The 14,894-nt window shown below is 42.0% G+C and overlaps 2 protein-coding genes across 11 annotated transcripts in view; one reads left to right on the top strand and one right to left on the bottom strand.

Annotated features, from left to right (window-relative positions):
- PGAP2 (post-GPI attachment to proteins 2) overlaps nt 1-958 on the bottom strand; it is a 32,882-nt gene extending 31,924 nt beyond the window's left edge. The window contains exon 1 of one of the 2 annotated variants that reach the window (XM_036861618.1): nt 863-958. Coding sequence is in view for 1 of the 2 variants with exons in the window: in XM_036861619.1 (XP_036717514.1) it covers nt 863-865 (3 nt within the window). In the remaining variant the exon portion in view is untranslated. The remainder of the gene's footprint in view (nt 1-862) is intronic. The other variant, XM_036861619.1, reaches the window with a different exon arrangement.
- A 336-nt stretch (nt 959-1,294) lies between these two features.
- NUP98 (nucleoporin 98 and 96 precursor) overlaps nt 1,295-14,894 on the top strand; it is a 101,165-nt gene continuing 87,565 nt past the window's right edge. For all 9 annotated transcript variants that reach the window (XR_005020846.1, XM_036859596.1, XM_036859595.1 and 6 more), the window contains exon 1: nt 1,295-1,453. The gene's annotated coding sequence lies outside the window, so the exon portion shown is untranslated. The remainder of the gene's footprint in view (nt 1,454-14,894) is intronic.

Here is a 14,894-nt window from a genome sequence, read left to right as displayed (position 1 = left end):
CTACTGAACATCTACAATGCACTAGGTTTCTTCCATCCATTACCTTATTTTACCTTTACTACCAGATCACTCCACTTTTTGACTAAGTATCTCTAATCCCTTGCCACCACTGAAAACCCAGAGCGATTTAAGTTTATCTATGTTTTGGGCAGGGCCCATTTCAATTTTGTAGATATGTCCCAGGAGGAGGGGGTGGTGGAGCGGTAATCCTAATAGGTTTTGCTTTCTGAACACAGTCCCTGCTATTCTGTGCGGGACCCACAGTCACTAGACCTAGTTTCTAGAACATGCTCAACCCACCCCCTTGAGATAGCAGGCTTCTGCTCTGGGCTAGGCCTTGAGGGAAAGGAACACCAACTTGAAAATGAAGCTCTGGCCTCCAAGAGCCCGGCACAGTAGATAGGAAAGTAAATAACAGAATACAAAGTAACAAGGCTGTAACAGAGGCCTGCCCAAGCATTACTCCAACTAGCTGTGAGAGATCCCAGAGAAGCGGGAACATTTCAACTAGACTTTAAGAATAAGTAAGGGTTCCTAAAGTGCAGGTGGGAAAGAAGTTCCAAGAATTGTCATTTGTACCAAACTCTAAGCTGAGCCATTCCCTTAAGGCACCTCTAATGTTCCTAACGTCCATTCTAGGGATTCAGAGAGGGAAAGGTTGTGTCGGGGCTGGCATGGGTCAGGAGACAAGGAGGCCAGGTTTTGGGGCCTCGGAGCAGCTGCAGGCGAGCTACGCAGATAGACCTCCTAGGAGGTCCCTCCAGCTCCGCACGTGGTCTGGCCAGGAAGTAAGGGCAAGACGACGGGGGAGCTTTCCCATCACAGCCCGCGGACTGGGGCAAAGGAAGGGTAGAATAGTTACCATGCCATCCTGGAGCCTTCACTCTGATTGGCCCGAGCATCAGCAACCCGAGTCTCTCTGCTCCAAAGAAGGGGGCGGAGCCTCAGCAAAGCGTCATCAATCTTCTCCCACCCCCGACCGATGTAGCCACTCACCAGCCTACCTCTAGGGGACCTTGTGACGTCACGACTCTCTCCCAGCCAACCGCGGCGGCGAGGGGCGGTACTTCATGTCCCTCCCACTGCCCCTCCCGCTTCCTCCCCCTAATTCCTTCCGTCCCTCTTCTTCCCCCTCTCCCGTCTCCCAAAGACAGCCCTCACGTTCGGTTTCAAAAGACTCTAGGTCCAATGAATAACAGGGCGGGCCTAGAGTGGCGGCAGTGTCTGCCAATGCGCAGACAGCGAGGGCGGAGCGCCCGCAGCGAGCCTCTGACTGCAGGCGGCGTGTGACGCAGTCGGGCTCTCTGCGCGCTGCGCCCGAAGCGGCGGTCGGTAGCGGTGGTGGTGGAGGCGGCGACGGTTTCGTGGCGGCCGCGCGCTGCTCTCTGAGCGGCGGGTGGCAGACGGGCCTAGGCCCTCACTCTTGACACTTTCCGTCCCCCACCGCATCGCGGTAAGTCGGGAGCCGGGGTGGTGGCGGCCGGGGACCGGCAGGCTCCTCCTCCCCTCAGGGCGGGCGGGTGCGCGGGGAGTCCCAGGCCCTCTCCGCGCCCGAGTCTCGCGCCGGGGCGCGCACCTTCTGCCCTGGGGGAGGGGGCGGGGCCCGCGACCCTGCGGCCCCGAGGCCCAGCTCTTCGGGCTCTGGGAAGGAGTCGCTATCGGTGGGATCAGGGCCCGGGGGTCTTGCGTTGCAGCCTACGTTGAGGGGCGTCCCTCTAGCTGGTTGTACTCATTCATTTGCCCGGCGGTAGTTAGGTGGGCCGGCCCTTTGCGGGGGCAGCGCCTTGAGACCCTGAGTACGGTTTTCTCAGCACTTCTCTGACCGTCGTGCGGGATGGGCTTTATTTGCCTTCGTTTCTCCAAGGTGGAATTTGCAGCCCCAGGGGAGGGTGAGTGGGTCGGGAGTTTCTTACCTTTTTAAAACAGTATCTGAGAATTAAGGTCGGTTTAATGGAGTGAAAGCTTATTTTCTGTTCTCCGACGTGTTCCACGTAAAGCTAGACGAGGTGAGGTTTTTGGATTACTATCGCCATAAGGACCTTAGAAATTAAGCCAATCCTCCTACTCTACATTAAACGCAAGTTTTATAGGTGGAGAACCCGAGGCCCAGAGAAGAAACAGGATTAGCCAATGCTACATCTGACTCAGTGTAGAAATTTTTCTACTACACTGCCCTCCCTGGGTGTTCCAGCCTCCCATTACTGAGGATTCCCTTTGGAAGAGTGGAGGGGTTAAGGTAGGGACATTGGATAGTTAGGAGCAGACCTAGTCTTCAGTAGCGTTTCCGATTTAGTTACTACCAGCTCTGTTCGTGGTAAGGCAGACGCTTCATTAGTTCACCTAGACCTTGAGAACTAAACTTACAAGTTGGTTAAAGAATGTTAGTTATGTATTGGAAATGAATCGATAAAACTACATGTCATTGGCTAGTTTCCTGTCCCAGGTCTGAAATTTTTATTTGTGGCAGCTGCTGGGGACTCAGAAGAAAGAGTCCAGTTAATGAACTACAGCAATATTGGAATAGAAAACTAGAAATATGGACAAGACTTAGAAAGGTACACAGCAGTCATTTTGTATTTCTTGTACCTCGGAACTCATAGCTCCTCTCTTACTGAATTCGAACATTGTAGTAGAATGAAATGAGAAAATTAAACTATTTGGGGAGAAGACGCTAACTGGAAGAAAGAAAGGAAAGAGCAGTGATCATCCCCTGTGACACTCTTATAAATTCAGAAGGAAACACTTGTTGACTGAGTGACAGATGGTGTGTTTGGAACTTGGTCGAAGAAGTTAGGATATTTAAAAAAGAAACCAGAAGTTGGACAGGAAGGAGGTACTGGGAAATACTTTGATACGGTTATTTTTTGACTCTTCATTGAGATTTGATGAAGGCCACTTTGGTCTGTTCACATAAGTCAGATTGTCACTTTCCTCTTGTTTAGATGACAGAGCAAAAACTGAAAAATGTAGTGTGTAAGAGCAGAAGAGAACTGTAGTCTTAATACTAAGAGGTGAACAGGGTATGTTTTCTGTGACATGTTCTCTTCTGGGAAGCCTTTCCTGGCATTCTTTCCCCTGCAAGCGTCTATAACACTTATTTGATACTTCTATTTATAGCACAAATTATTTTGTATTTTAGCTGTGTCTTTTTATTAGACTGGTAAAAAAATTTTTGACTTTGTATTCAGTTTGCTTGGCACAGAGTAGGCCCGCAGTAAGTGTGCTTGCCTGAATGGATAAACAGATATGGAGGAGTTAAACCTAAAAATAGTCTATAAAGAGGCTGGGTATTTGTGTACTCCTGAAATACGGGGCCCAGATAAGAGGACCCATACCGTTCGTGTGATACACGGTACTTTGGTACCTGACTTTATTCATGTCTACTTGCTCCTGGATAGCTAAGAACAAGCACAACTTTCAGGGAACCAAGTTCATAGCTTGGAAAAAATCAGTAATATTACTTTATTGTGATTTTTTATAGTAGCAATTAACCTTAGGAAGAAAGGGGTGGTAGTACTGATATTTAATTTCCAGTAAATAAAGAGCACATCTGTAATTATGCAATTTGTCCAAAGCTTAGGAGATTAAGAAATTTAGAGATTTAACAGTAGGTATTAGAGACAGAGTATGTAAACAATGTTTCTTAAGAACTTGGTGTATTCTGTGTGTTTGGAATTGAACCTAAGTATTTGGCATTTGTGTATTGTAGTATTTTACCCATAAGGTACTCATAACACCCCCTCCCTAAGTTGTAACAACCAAGAATGTCTCCAAACATTGTCACATGTTACCTGGGAGGCAAAACTGCCCCTGAGTGAGACCACTGCTCTAGTGAAAACGTTCCCAGTATTTCAGTAAAAAAATCTTACCTTTATCGTGTCTGGTCTATGCTTGTAGAGTCAGCTAATAAATTGCATCTGGTTAAAATTGTTCTCAAAAATGCTTAAATTGTCAGAATCTGGTATGGGAAGCTGAAAAGCTAAGAGTCCTAGAGTCACTTTCTTTAGTTTCTCCTTTCATTTCTGTGGTAACTTCCTTTTCTCTGGGATAGGAGAAATCAAAGTCCTGTTTGAAAGGAGATAGGTCGTTGGGTAAATAGAGCAATATTTATTGGTTTTTGTGGAAGAGGGCAAAAAAGAACTTGTAGTTGAATTGATATAATTAAATGTGATGCTCTGTGATTCCATTATCTTTCCATTTCACTGATACACGACATGCCACATGAATCGCAGGTCTTGTCCCATTGTACTGACTCTGAGAATTTAATAAACACTGAGAATTATTTGCCACATTTTAAGAGTTTGTACTTAATTCAGCGTAATGCGAAACAATTGTAATTTTTTAGTAGAGAAATAAAAATGATTTCTTAAAGTATAGGTCTGATTAGCTAAGTCTGGTACTAAGAGTTTAAGCTGGGAGGTAGTAGGGTAGATTGGAAGGTGTGAAACTGGAGTCAGACGATTAGAAGGAGGCTCTAGCAATGGTCTAGCAGTTCTCAAAGTTTGAGGTCTTGGGACTCCTTTATGCTTTTAAGAATCATTGCAGACTCCGAACAGCTAGAAACTGAAACTAATATTTAAAAGATTTATTGATTTAAAAAATACTCTTATGAAAAGTTACTAAAAAATTTAGTGACAACAGTGGCATTGTTTTACATTTTTTTTTTTTTTATAGCTACTTAATTTATTTATTTATTTATTTATTTATTTTTTTGGCTGTGTTGGGTCTTCGTTTCTGTGCGAGGGCTTTCTCTAGTTGCGGCAAGTGGGGGCCACTCTTCATCGCGGTGCGGGGACCGCTCTTCATCGCGGTGCGCGGGCCTTTCACTATCGCGGCCCCTCCCGTTGCGGGGCACAGGCTCCAGACGCGCAGGCTCAGCAGTTGTGGCTCACGGGCCCAGCTGCTCCGCGGCACGTGGGATCCTCCCAGACCAGGGCCCGAACCCGCGTCCCCTGCATTAGCAGGCAGACTCTCAACCACTGCGCCACCAGGGAAGCCCCTGTTTTACATTTTTGCAAATCTTTTTAATGTCTAGCTTAATAGAAGACCACTGAATTTGCGGATCTTTTGCATTCAGATGGTTGGTATGTTGTTTTAGTTGAAGTATGTGAAGAAAATCCAGCCTCATACAGATATATAGTATTTGGAAAAAGGAGTGTTTTAATAACCTCTTCAAATAATTGTAGATTTCTCCTTTGACAGTACACTCAAACCTTTTTAAAGGTTTGTTGCAACATGGAATCTGAAACCATATCATTGAACTTTTGTACAATGTTACAGTAAAATTCATTGGTCTGTCTTGCACTTTGAATGGGTGTTTGTTTACCTTCGCATGATTTTATGACATTATATACTGGTCATTAGGAATCATTGGTGCACTGAGTTACACAGCTCTTCCAAATGTTGACAAATTTACAGTTGCTAATATTTCCACCCATTTCATCAGATAAATCTTTTAAGAATTGGGAAGTTGACAAGCTCATAGTGGTGTACACAAGTTTTCAAGATTCCAATTTTTGCTTCAAATCTAAGTAACCATAGTTTGTCATTTATTCTTTGAAATAAAAATGGTGTTCCATTAAAAAAAACAGTTGGTTCAGCTTTCTACCTCAAAAGTAATCACCCAAGTGTTTTTCCTTGGGACAGCCATTGTACTTCAATATGTAGAAGTGCTTTTGAGTACTTCCCACTTCATCCCCCAAAATAATCACACAGAGTATTGAAAAGATGTGTGCTGAAATGTCAAGAGTTAATACAATCAATAATTTTTACTGCTCCATCAAGGACATTTAAGTGAAAATGGATTTTTGTGTGTGCTATAAGTGGGTGGCAGTGAAGAATCCAGTGACTATACAGTTTGGGGCCATTGTCTTGTTTCATGCTCAGGTTCTAGGTGTAGAGGTCAGCACTGTTTTTTTTAAAAAGGCAAATAATGTCTTAGGATTATTATGAAAATAGTTTTGACTTCTTGGGCCTTTGGACCACACTTTGAGAACCACTAATCTAGGGCAATGATTTTTCACACTGGTTCATACAGCTGTAAGCTTCTTTGAAAGGATCAGCTGATGGGGTTCTACTGTGCCCCCACCCCTCTTTACTTCAGCCAGGGCAGCTTTTGTGCTTATGTCTGTTTTATGGACTGGGTTCCATAGCTAACAATATTTGAAAACCACTGATCAAGGGAAAAATAATCGAATGCCTGAATTAATCTGTTCAGGAAGGGAACAGTTCATCCTCCTTGAATACGTGTTGGAGTCACTCATCATCACACCTTTGTTTAGACTTCCATGTGCTTCTTTTACACAAAGATTACTAGTATCTGCCCACCTAACCCTTCTTGCTGGAATAAGCTTCTTAAGAAATAGGCATATGGTTTTGTAAATTAAAAAGGTGAGTAGTTGGGAATGAGACTAGAGATGTGAAATGAGCAGAAGTGAATGAATGATCCAGAGTGACAGTATATTGGGAAGGTAATTGTTTTCATTGTTTGCAGTGGTGCTTTACAGTTGTGTTAAGTGGTCAGTAGATGACACTGAAGTATTGGGAAATAAATCATATTATGTATGGAGTTCTAGCTAGGCATTGATCAATCAAGGTTTAGAGTGGGAGAAATTATTACATTTTTCTAATTAAAAATATTGTAAAACTAAACACAAACCTGCTTTTGAGGAACTCTAGTTTGAGGCAACTTTGTCCTCCTAACAGTCCTTTGGTGTAGGCTGTATAATCCCTATTGTTCAGATGTATCAACAGAAATTGAGGTCTGAGGTTGAATATCATGACTTAACTACAATTACACAGTAGCAAGTAGCAGCGGTTTTTTATTCCTCTTTTACCTTTTTATTTTGAATTTTAGATTTACAGAGAACTGCAAACATACTAAGTGGCAGAGAGTTTTTAATATAGATTTGACTCTAAAGCTAACGTATTCTTCACTACTTCAGTTTGTAAAATGAGTGTTATGTTAAGGGGATGAAAAAATGCTACTCAGCACTATGAGGAAGGAGCTGTATTAGACACTGTGGATTATTTCAAGTTAATTTTACACACGAATGGGAGAAATGAAGCAAAATCAAGATGCTTTTTACCAGGGCAGCAAACAACTCATACACGCAAGTGGCAGGTATAACAACAAATATATTGCATAACTAAAAACAGCTGGGAGGCATTAGTTTATGTAATAGAGGTTGGAAAGGGGGAGGGGAAGGGGAAGTATTTTTATACTGATAAGAGTCTGAAGGGTCTAATCTGGGACAGTCATGTGAAGCAGGTGAGGCTTGAGCAGCAATTTTTAGAAAGAAAAGGGAACATAGTATTTAGAAGAATGAATGTTCTAACAAAGGGAATGGCTTGATCTGGGGATCAATCATAGGAAGGATATTTTAAAAACAAGTGGATAGTTTTGCTGGGCTATATTATTAGATGATTAAGATTAGGCCAATCTCTTTTACCTGGAATTCTCCCTCCTCCCATCCCTCCTCTCTCATCCAAGGCAAAAATTAGTATTTTTCTATTCAGTTTATCTGTGATGATAATTCCTGTCTTTTTAAGTACTTTTGTGACGATTAGATGAGAGACTATATGAAAAAGTACTTTGTAAACTGGAGAGTACTATACTAGTCCATTTGTCTAACAGATATTTAGTGTTTTTGCTCTTTACTGAGTTTGATACAAAGGAAGTCAGTGAAGTGGAAAGAAAAAATTACTGCCCATTTGTGTAACTTTCTGTTGTCAGAGAGCAGCATGCTTGCTTAGTCATTCAGATAGCACTTAAAGTTGGCAATTGACTGGGTGTTACCATGTTTCAGAGTTTGTCCACCACTTTTCTGGAAGAAAACAGTTTTGTCATTGTGCCCAGAGTTCACAAAGCTCACGAAAATTGGACATCAGTTTATTGAGCTTTAGTTGGGACAGTGGGAGAATACTGGACTACTGTTAACCTGTTATTAAGGCTACCTCTTTCTTATATCTGACAGTCTGAATTATTAATTAGAAGATTGAGCATAGAGAACAGTAAATTTAAGGACGTTGTCTCTTTCTCTATAGCACTATTTCATTCTTATTTTTTCTTTCTAAATATGTCTTTTTTTAATTTTAAGGGGAAATTGAATAAATTGAAATGGTTGAAAGACACTTTTTTGGGGCTGCATTGGGTCTTTGTTGCTGTGCGTGGGCTTTCTCTAGTTGCGGCGAGCGGAGGCTGCTCTTCGTTAAGGTGCACGGGCTTCTCATTGAGGTGGCTTCTCTTGTTGCAAAGCACGGGCTCTAGGTGTGTGGGCTTCAGTAGTTGTGGTGCGCAGGCTCAGTAGTTGTGGTACATGGGCTTAGTTGCTCCGCGGCATGCGGGATCTTCCCAGACCAGGGCTCGAACCCGTGTCCCCTGCATTGGCAGGTGGATTCTTAACTACTGCGCCACCAGGGACGTCCCTCTAAATATGTCTTATACCAAAAAAAAAATGGCAACGAGTGTAAGTCAGTCCATCCGTAGAGGAAGTGGTTAATCTTTGTAGGAAAGTTCATAGAGGCCATGGTGATACCTTATAAATTGTCAGTCCATAAGAGAGATTACCTTCCTGGTGACTAGAACTCCCATGTTTGCCAGAGAAGTGTCTCTTTCTCCTGATAGTGCTAGATCAATACTGCCAAATTTTGGTCTTATAGGTTTCCTATTTGTAATGAATGTAAAGTCATTTCCCTTTAGTTGTCAGTGTTCTTTCTTAAGGAGGACTGGACTCTAGACTCTAGGAGCATAGCTTCTGGAGTAAATAATAGCTCTGTGATCTTGGGCAAGTTACTTCTGTCTCAATTTCCCCATTTTTAAAATAGGGATAAGAATAACTACACTGGATTTTTGGGAGGTTTATAAGAGAATTCATTAAAAAGCACTTAGGACTTCCCTGGTGGCGCAGTGATTAAGAATCCGCCTGCCAGGGCTTCCCTGGTGGCGCGGTGGTTGAGAATCTGCCTGCCAATGCGGGGGACACGGGTTCGAGCCCTGGTCTGGGGGGATCCCACATGCCGCGGAGCAACTAGGCCCGTGAGCCACAATTGCTGAGCCTGCGCGTCTGGAGCCTGTGCTCCGCAACAAGAGAGGCCGCGACAGTGAGAGGCCCGCGCACCGCGATGAAGAGTGGCCCCCACTTGCCGCAACTAGAGAAAGCCCTCGCACGGAAACGAAGACCCAACACAGCCATAAATAAATAAATAAAAATTTAAAAAAAAAAAAAAAAAAAAAGAATCCGCCTGCCAGAATAAAGACGCAGACATAGAGAATGAACTTGAGGACACTGGGAGGGGGAAGGGTAAGCTGGGACGAAGTGAGAGAGTGGCATGAACATATATACACTACCAAATGTAAAACAGATAGCTAGTGGGAAGCAGCCGCATAGCACAGGGAGATCAGCTTGGTGCTTTGTGTCCACCTAGAAGGGTGGGATAGGGAGGGTGGGAGGGAGACGCAAGAGGGAGGAGATATGGGGATATATGTATATGTATAGCTGATTCACTTTGTTATACAGCAGAAACTAACACACCATTGTAAAGCAGTTATATTCCAATAAAGATGTTAATTTAAAAAAGGGAAAAAAAGAATCTGCCTGCCAATGCAGGGGGCAGGGGATTAAGCCCTGGTCTGGGAAGATACCACATGCTGCAGAGCAACTGAGCCCGTGCACACAACTACTGAGCCTGCACTCTAGAGCCTGCGAGCCCCAAGTACTGAGTCCGCGTGCCTAGAGCCTGTGCTCTGCAACAAGAGAAGCCACTGCAATGAGAAGCCCGCGCACCTCAACGAAGAGTAGCCCCTGCTCGCCACAGCTAGAGGAAGCCCGCACGCAGCAACGAAGACCCAACGCAGCCAAAAATAAATGAATAAAATTTTTTTAAAAAAGCACTTAGAACAGCGCTTGGGACACAGTAGGAACTCAAATGTTAGCTAGTATTATTTACTCTAGGAGGGTTTCAGTTTGGGCCAGGTTAATGTATTTGAAAGGATAAAGACTTGAATATGTGCTATTCCTTTAAACTTGAATGAATTTAGAAGTTCCACACATTTCAGTCTCTAGGATTAATTTTTTCTCTGTTTTGAATAGATTTTTTAATGGAAATAGAGAGTTAGTGCAAAGATCTGCATCCTCTAGATGTTTTGTTATTGTTAATAGAGAAAGTAAACATTACAGAAAAGTTTGGATCCTCTGAATCTCTGCCCTATGCCTCATTTCCCTTTATCTCTCCAGAGTCAACCACCTTCATCTATTTTACTAACTAGTCTCCCTCTTTTACTTTTACTATGTATATATGTATCCATAAATAACAGTGTATTATCTTTTCTATTTTACAGAAAGAATCTGCCAAATATATCTTTTTCAACTTCCTTTTTTTCATTAAACATCTTTTACTTGAAATAATTCTCATAGGGTAACTTTGTTCAAATGTTCTGGTGGTGCCTTACTCTTGATACACCGTATTCTGGGTACATAGCAGAATGCTCTGATTCACTCCTTTAATTGGGTAATTTAATGTTGATGACATCAGTACATAATAAACTGTTAAGTACAATTATTATATGTTTATCATATGAGGGAAACTGGGCTTGGTGTTGAGATACAAGGCCAGATAGGAGAGGTACACAAATAACCCATTCTTACCTGTGTACCTTTCTTATGCTTTCCCTTTCTCTTTCTAATCCCTTAAGGCCTAGTTCACATTCTAAATCCTTAGGAATTTTTCCTCACATTTCTCGCCCGTTTTCCAACCTAATTTTGACTTCTTATTTCTTGGCACTTACATGCTCTTTGAGTTCTTAATTTTTATTTATTTGTTTATTTATTTATGGCTTGTGTTGGGTCTTCGTTTCTGTGCGAGGGCTTTCTCTAGTTGCGGCAAGCGGGGGCCACTCTTCATCGCGGTGCGCGGGCCTCTCACTATCGCGGCCTCTCTTGTTGCGGAGCACAGGCTCCAGACGCGCAGGCTCAGTAATTGTGGCTCATGGGCCTAGCTGCTCCGCGGCATGTGGGATCTTCCCAGACCAGGGCTCGAACACGTGTCCCCTGCATTGGCAGGCAGATTCTCAACCACTTCGCCACCAGGGAAGCCCGCTCTTTGAGTTCTTAATGTGTGGGTTCTTTCTCTGATTATATCAGAAGTTACAAACTCAAAACCTGTTGGGGCCAGGCAGCTGATGGAGATGAATGATACTGGGTGGGTATTGTGGCACATTGGAGAGTATGGCTATGACCAAAAGAGACAGTTCCTACTAAGCTCCAGACTCTTACTGCCATGAAGTGATTATAGTCCTAGTCTGCTTAATCATTTTTCCGACATATCCCTATTTTAAATGTTATCAGCTAGACTGACAATATATATATACATAAACATTTCAAAGTACATATGTATGTGTATAGTATACCATATATGTGTGTGTGTGTGTGTGTGTGTGTGTGTTTGTATGTATATATAACAGGCCAAAGAAGTGTCTGCTGGTTGTATCCAGCCATTTTGTGATCTCTTCCCTTTAGCAACCTCTGAATTAAATGATAAATTCTACCAAGAATCTTTCCTTTCATGGCTTCCTTTTGTTGTGAGAATTAATCTAGCATAATTTTAAGTTAGAAGGTACTTCTAAAGTAACTTGATCATGGGACTTCCCTGGTGGTCCAGCAGTTAAGACTCCACGCTCCCAGTGCAGGGGGTCCCCAGTTCGATCCCTAGTCAAAGAACTAGATCCTGCATGCTGCAACTAAGACCCGGTGCAGCCAAATAAATAAATATTTTTTTAAAAAAATAAAGTAACTTGATCATTTAGACTGTGTTTTAAAGGCACATTCGTGATGATTATCATTAATTTAGAAAATGAGTATATCTATGTTTCAGACCCATTGTTAGGTTTGGGGATAGGAAACAAATGGTACTATTCCTATCTTAGAGGAGTTCATTACGTATTGAGGGGATCGTTGGGGGAGGTTGAGAGGTTGACTTCCTTGGGAAGCAGACACTGACTTGGAGATATCCTTCATGAGTTTTATTAGAGAGTGAGCTTGGGATCACCACCTGTAGGAGAAAAGGAAGCAGAAATGAGCTGAGGAAGAAATTGAATTGTGATAGTATCTTAATGAAGGCCTCAGCCAATCCATGGAGAGTATGAAGCTAGGATCACCCTTCAGAGTTACCCTAAGGTGGAGCAAAGGTGCCTGGCTTTTGGATATGGTCTATCCTCCAGAGATGATCTGACCTTGGGTGAGGCAGCTCTCAGCAGGGACAGTTCTGAAGAGGGCCGACAGCTGAGGGCAATCTTTTGGTAGTACTTCTCAGCAGCTGGGACAACAAATCCTTGAGTCCCAAAGGGAGATCTGTGTAGTTGGTGTTATCACGGGTCCACTATAGAGTCAAGATAGATATGTGTAAACAAATCATAATGTGCCATGTAAGCCCAAAGGAATGACTAATTGCTAAAGGGAGTTTGAGAAGGCTTATAGAAGAGATGTCATTTGAACTAGGTTTTGAAGAATGAATTAGTACGTTGTTTGGTAGGGGCGGGGGGAGGCATTTTTCATGAGTCACTGACATTTCATAGCATATTCAGGAAATTGATTTGTTTGAAGAGCAAAGGGTTTAATGTATTAGCCATTCTTTAATTTCTAACAATCATGATAAAAATAATGAGGCTGTTTCCAAATTCTTGGTTTGCTTCCATGGTGATAGTTTTTTAAAAAACACTTAGAATCCCAGTGTGATCAGGCTTGAGGCTAAACCAGGCTCATCCTTGCCAGAACCAAAAAGATAGGCTGAGCTTGAGTGAGAAGCTTTTTTTCCAGGAGTCTAAATTAGATTTGGTCCCTGTATTGTCCTTGTTCTTGGGTCTGGAACAGATGAATTTCCTTAATATACGGAACATGTTCTTACTTGTTTCTTAGTATCTTCCATCCTAGGATTGAGGGTGTCCATGGGAGGTCAGAGGTTAAACTGGGGATCTACCACTTATCACTTCTTTGACCTTGGGGAAACTTGCTGAACACCTGATCCTGTTTCCTCAACTGTAAAATACAGGTGGTGATGCATAATACCATACTTTTAGGGTTGTTGAGATAAATAAGGGCTTGTAAACTGTGAAGTGTTTCTCAGGATATTTTATTACTACTTAAAATCCTTTGCGGAATATATGTGTGATACTAGGTTTTTATGTTAGGATAAGACTATTTAAAATCAAATTTTGATTGTTAGAAGTTGTGGATTTGGTCTGTAGAACCTAGTGCCACTGAAACCCTAATTAACACTAAAATCTTCTATATGAGGACAAATTTCATAGAGAAAAACTATTAACTAGGCTTTTGAATCCTGACATGTCAGCTGTATGGAAGATGTCAGATTTACACGAATAGATTGCTATTTGTGGGGTCGAATAAGAAAACAAATGGCAGATTTAGCATAACAATATTACAACTCAGTTTTTACCTTACTGGTGACGGGTCAAAAAATTTAGTCAGCAGATAAAGTGGACTTAGTAGGGGCTGTGACCCAAGACTGCAGTGTGAGAGAGAGTGCAATCAAAATGAGTTGGTCCAGACATCTGACCCCTAGCATAACTGTCAATTCTGAATGAACTGTTGAAAGGCAAAACTGTAGTACTTCCAAGAATATTTCCCCTGGAAGGGAGAGTCACCAGTTAATATGGTAAAGGTCCAGTCTGTGACTTTTTGACACCTGATAAATTGGGAAGGCAGGAAACTTCAAGCAGATCTCATTACTGAAAGAGAAATGATGATTACCTGAAATATAACCTCCAGTTCCAAGGGAATGCATTAGAGTCACTTGAGGAGCCTTTCAAAATGCAAATGTCTACATCCCAATCCTGGACATTTTGTTTTCTGACTTCTGGAATGGGGCCTAGAGGCTTGTACTTGGAAAAGCTTGCCATCTAATTCTGATGTGGCCCTCTTGAACCACTGGTTTCAGTGAGCTTTCTTTAATTGAAGGAGTTATTAAATTCCTGGATGTTAGGATAAAGAACTAAGTGCTGGAATTTTTTTTCTAGGGGAACACAGCGGGGCAGAATGTTGCTTTCTATAAAAAGCATTTCTTATTTCATCTTTTTCCCAGTGTTGCACAAAATGTTTTGGGTGTTAGAATACCAAAGTGCTAATGGGACACTGGAACATTGTGGGGCACACCTCAACATGTTATTGATATGTTTAAGTCTATTATATGAATGAGGCATCTGATTTTACTAGAAGAAAAAAACTACTTCATTATGTGTAAATAATAAAAAAGCTATCATGCCTGTTGTAAAATCCAAACAAGCATGATTGACTATTTTCTGAGTTTTCATATTTAAAGTAGTTTACTCATTATTTTCTTGTCTGCTGGCAGGTAAGTGGTAGCAGATGTCCTAAGTTTAAGGAAAATTTATAGAGGGGGAAAGTGTTTACTTTTTTAGTAAACTATACCTTTGCCTTGTTTTCATTCAGATCTAGGCGGGGGAAATCAAACTTCATTTTTGTACTTGTTGGAACTTTGGTCCAATTCATTAAGTGTGACTGGGGGTATAGTTTGGATACTGGAGGGGACTCATTCATATGCAGTGGGGGTTTTGACCAAAGGTTTTCTGTAATATTCCCAGAAGAAGTAGAAGATAGATAAGCAGGGGGCCACAGAGAGTACTGTTAAGAAGTAATCTCAAAAAGAATGTCAGGGCACCAGAATCTCTGGGATTTAGAGATGGGAGGAGGAGGTGTGTATAGTTTGAAGAACAATATTACATCATTTTATATACAAACAAATGGGGGAAAAACTTTTTACAATGCAAACTGTTGAAACTAAAGCCTGGCAAAAATATTAGCTTCTCAGGTGGTTGGGATAAGAGAATATCCTTGTACTTTTTAATGGGTATTCTGCATAAC

Source organism: Balaenoptera musculus, chromosome 8 (genome assembly GCF_009873245.2).
Source record: "Balaenoptera musculus isolate JJ_BM4_2016_0621 chromosome 8, mBalMus1.pri.v3, whole genome shotgun sequence".
NCBI lineage: Eukaryota > Metazoa > Chordata > Mammalia > Artiodactyla > Balaenopteridae > Balaenoptera > Balaenoptera musculus.
Note: the sequence above shows the minus strand (reverse complement) of the source record. Positions and strands in the feature narration are given on the sequence as shown.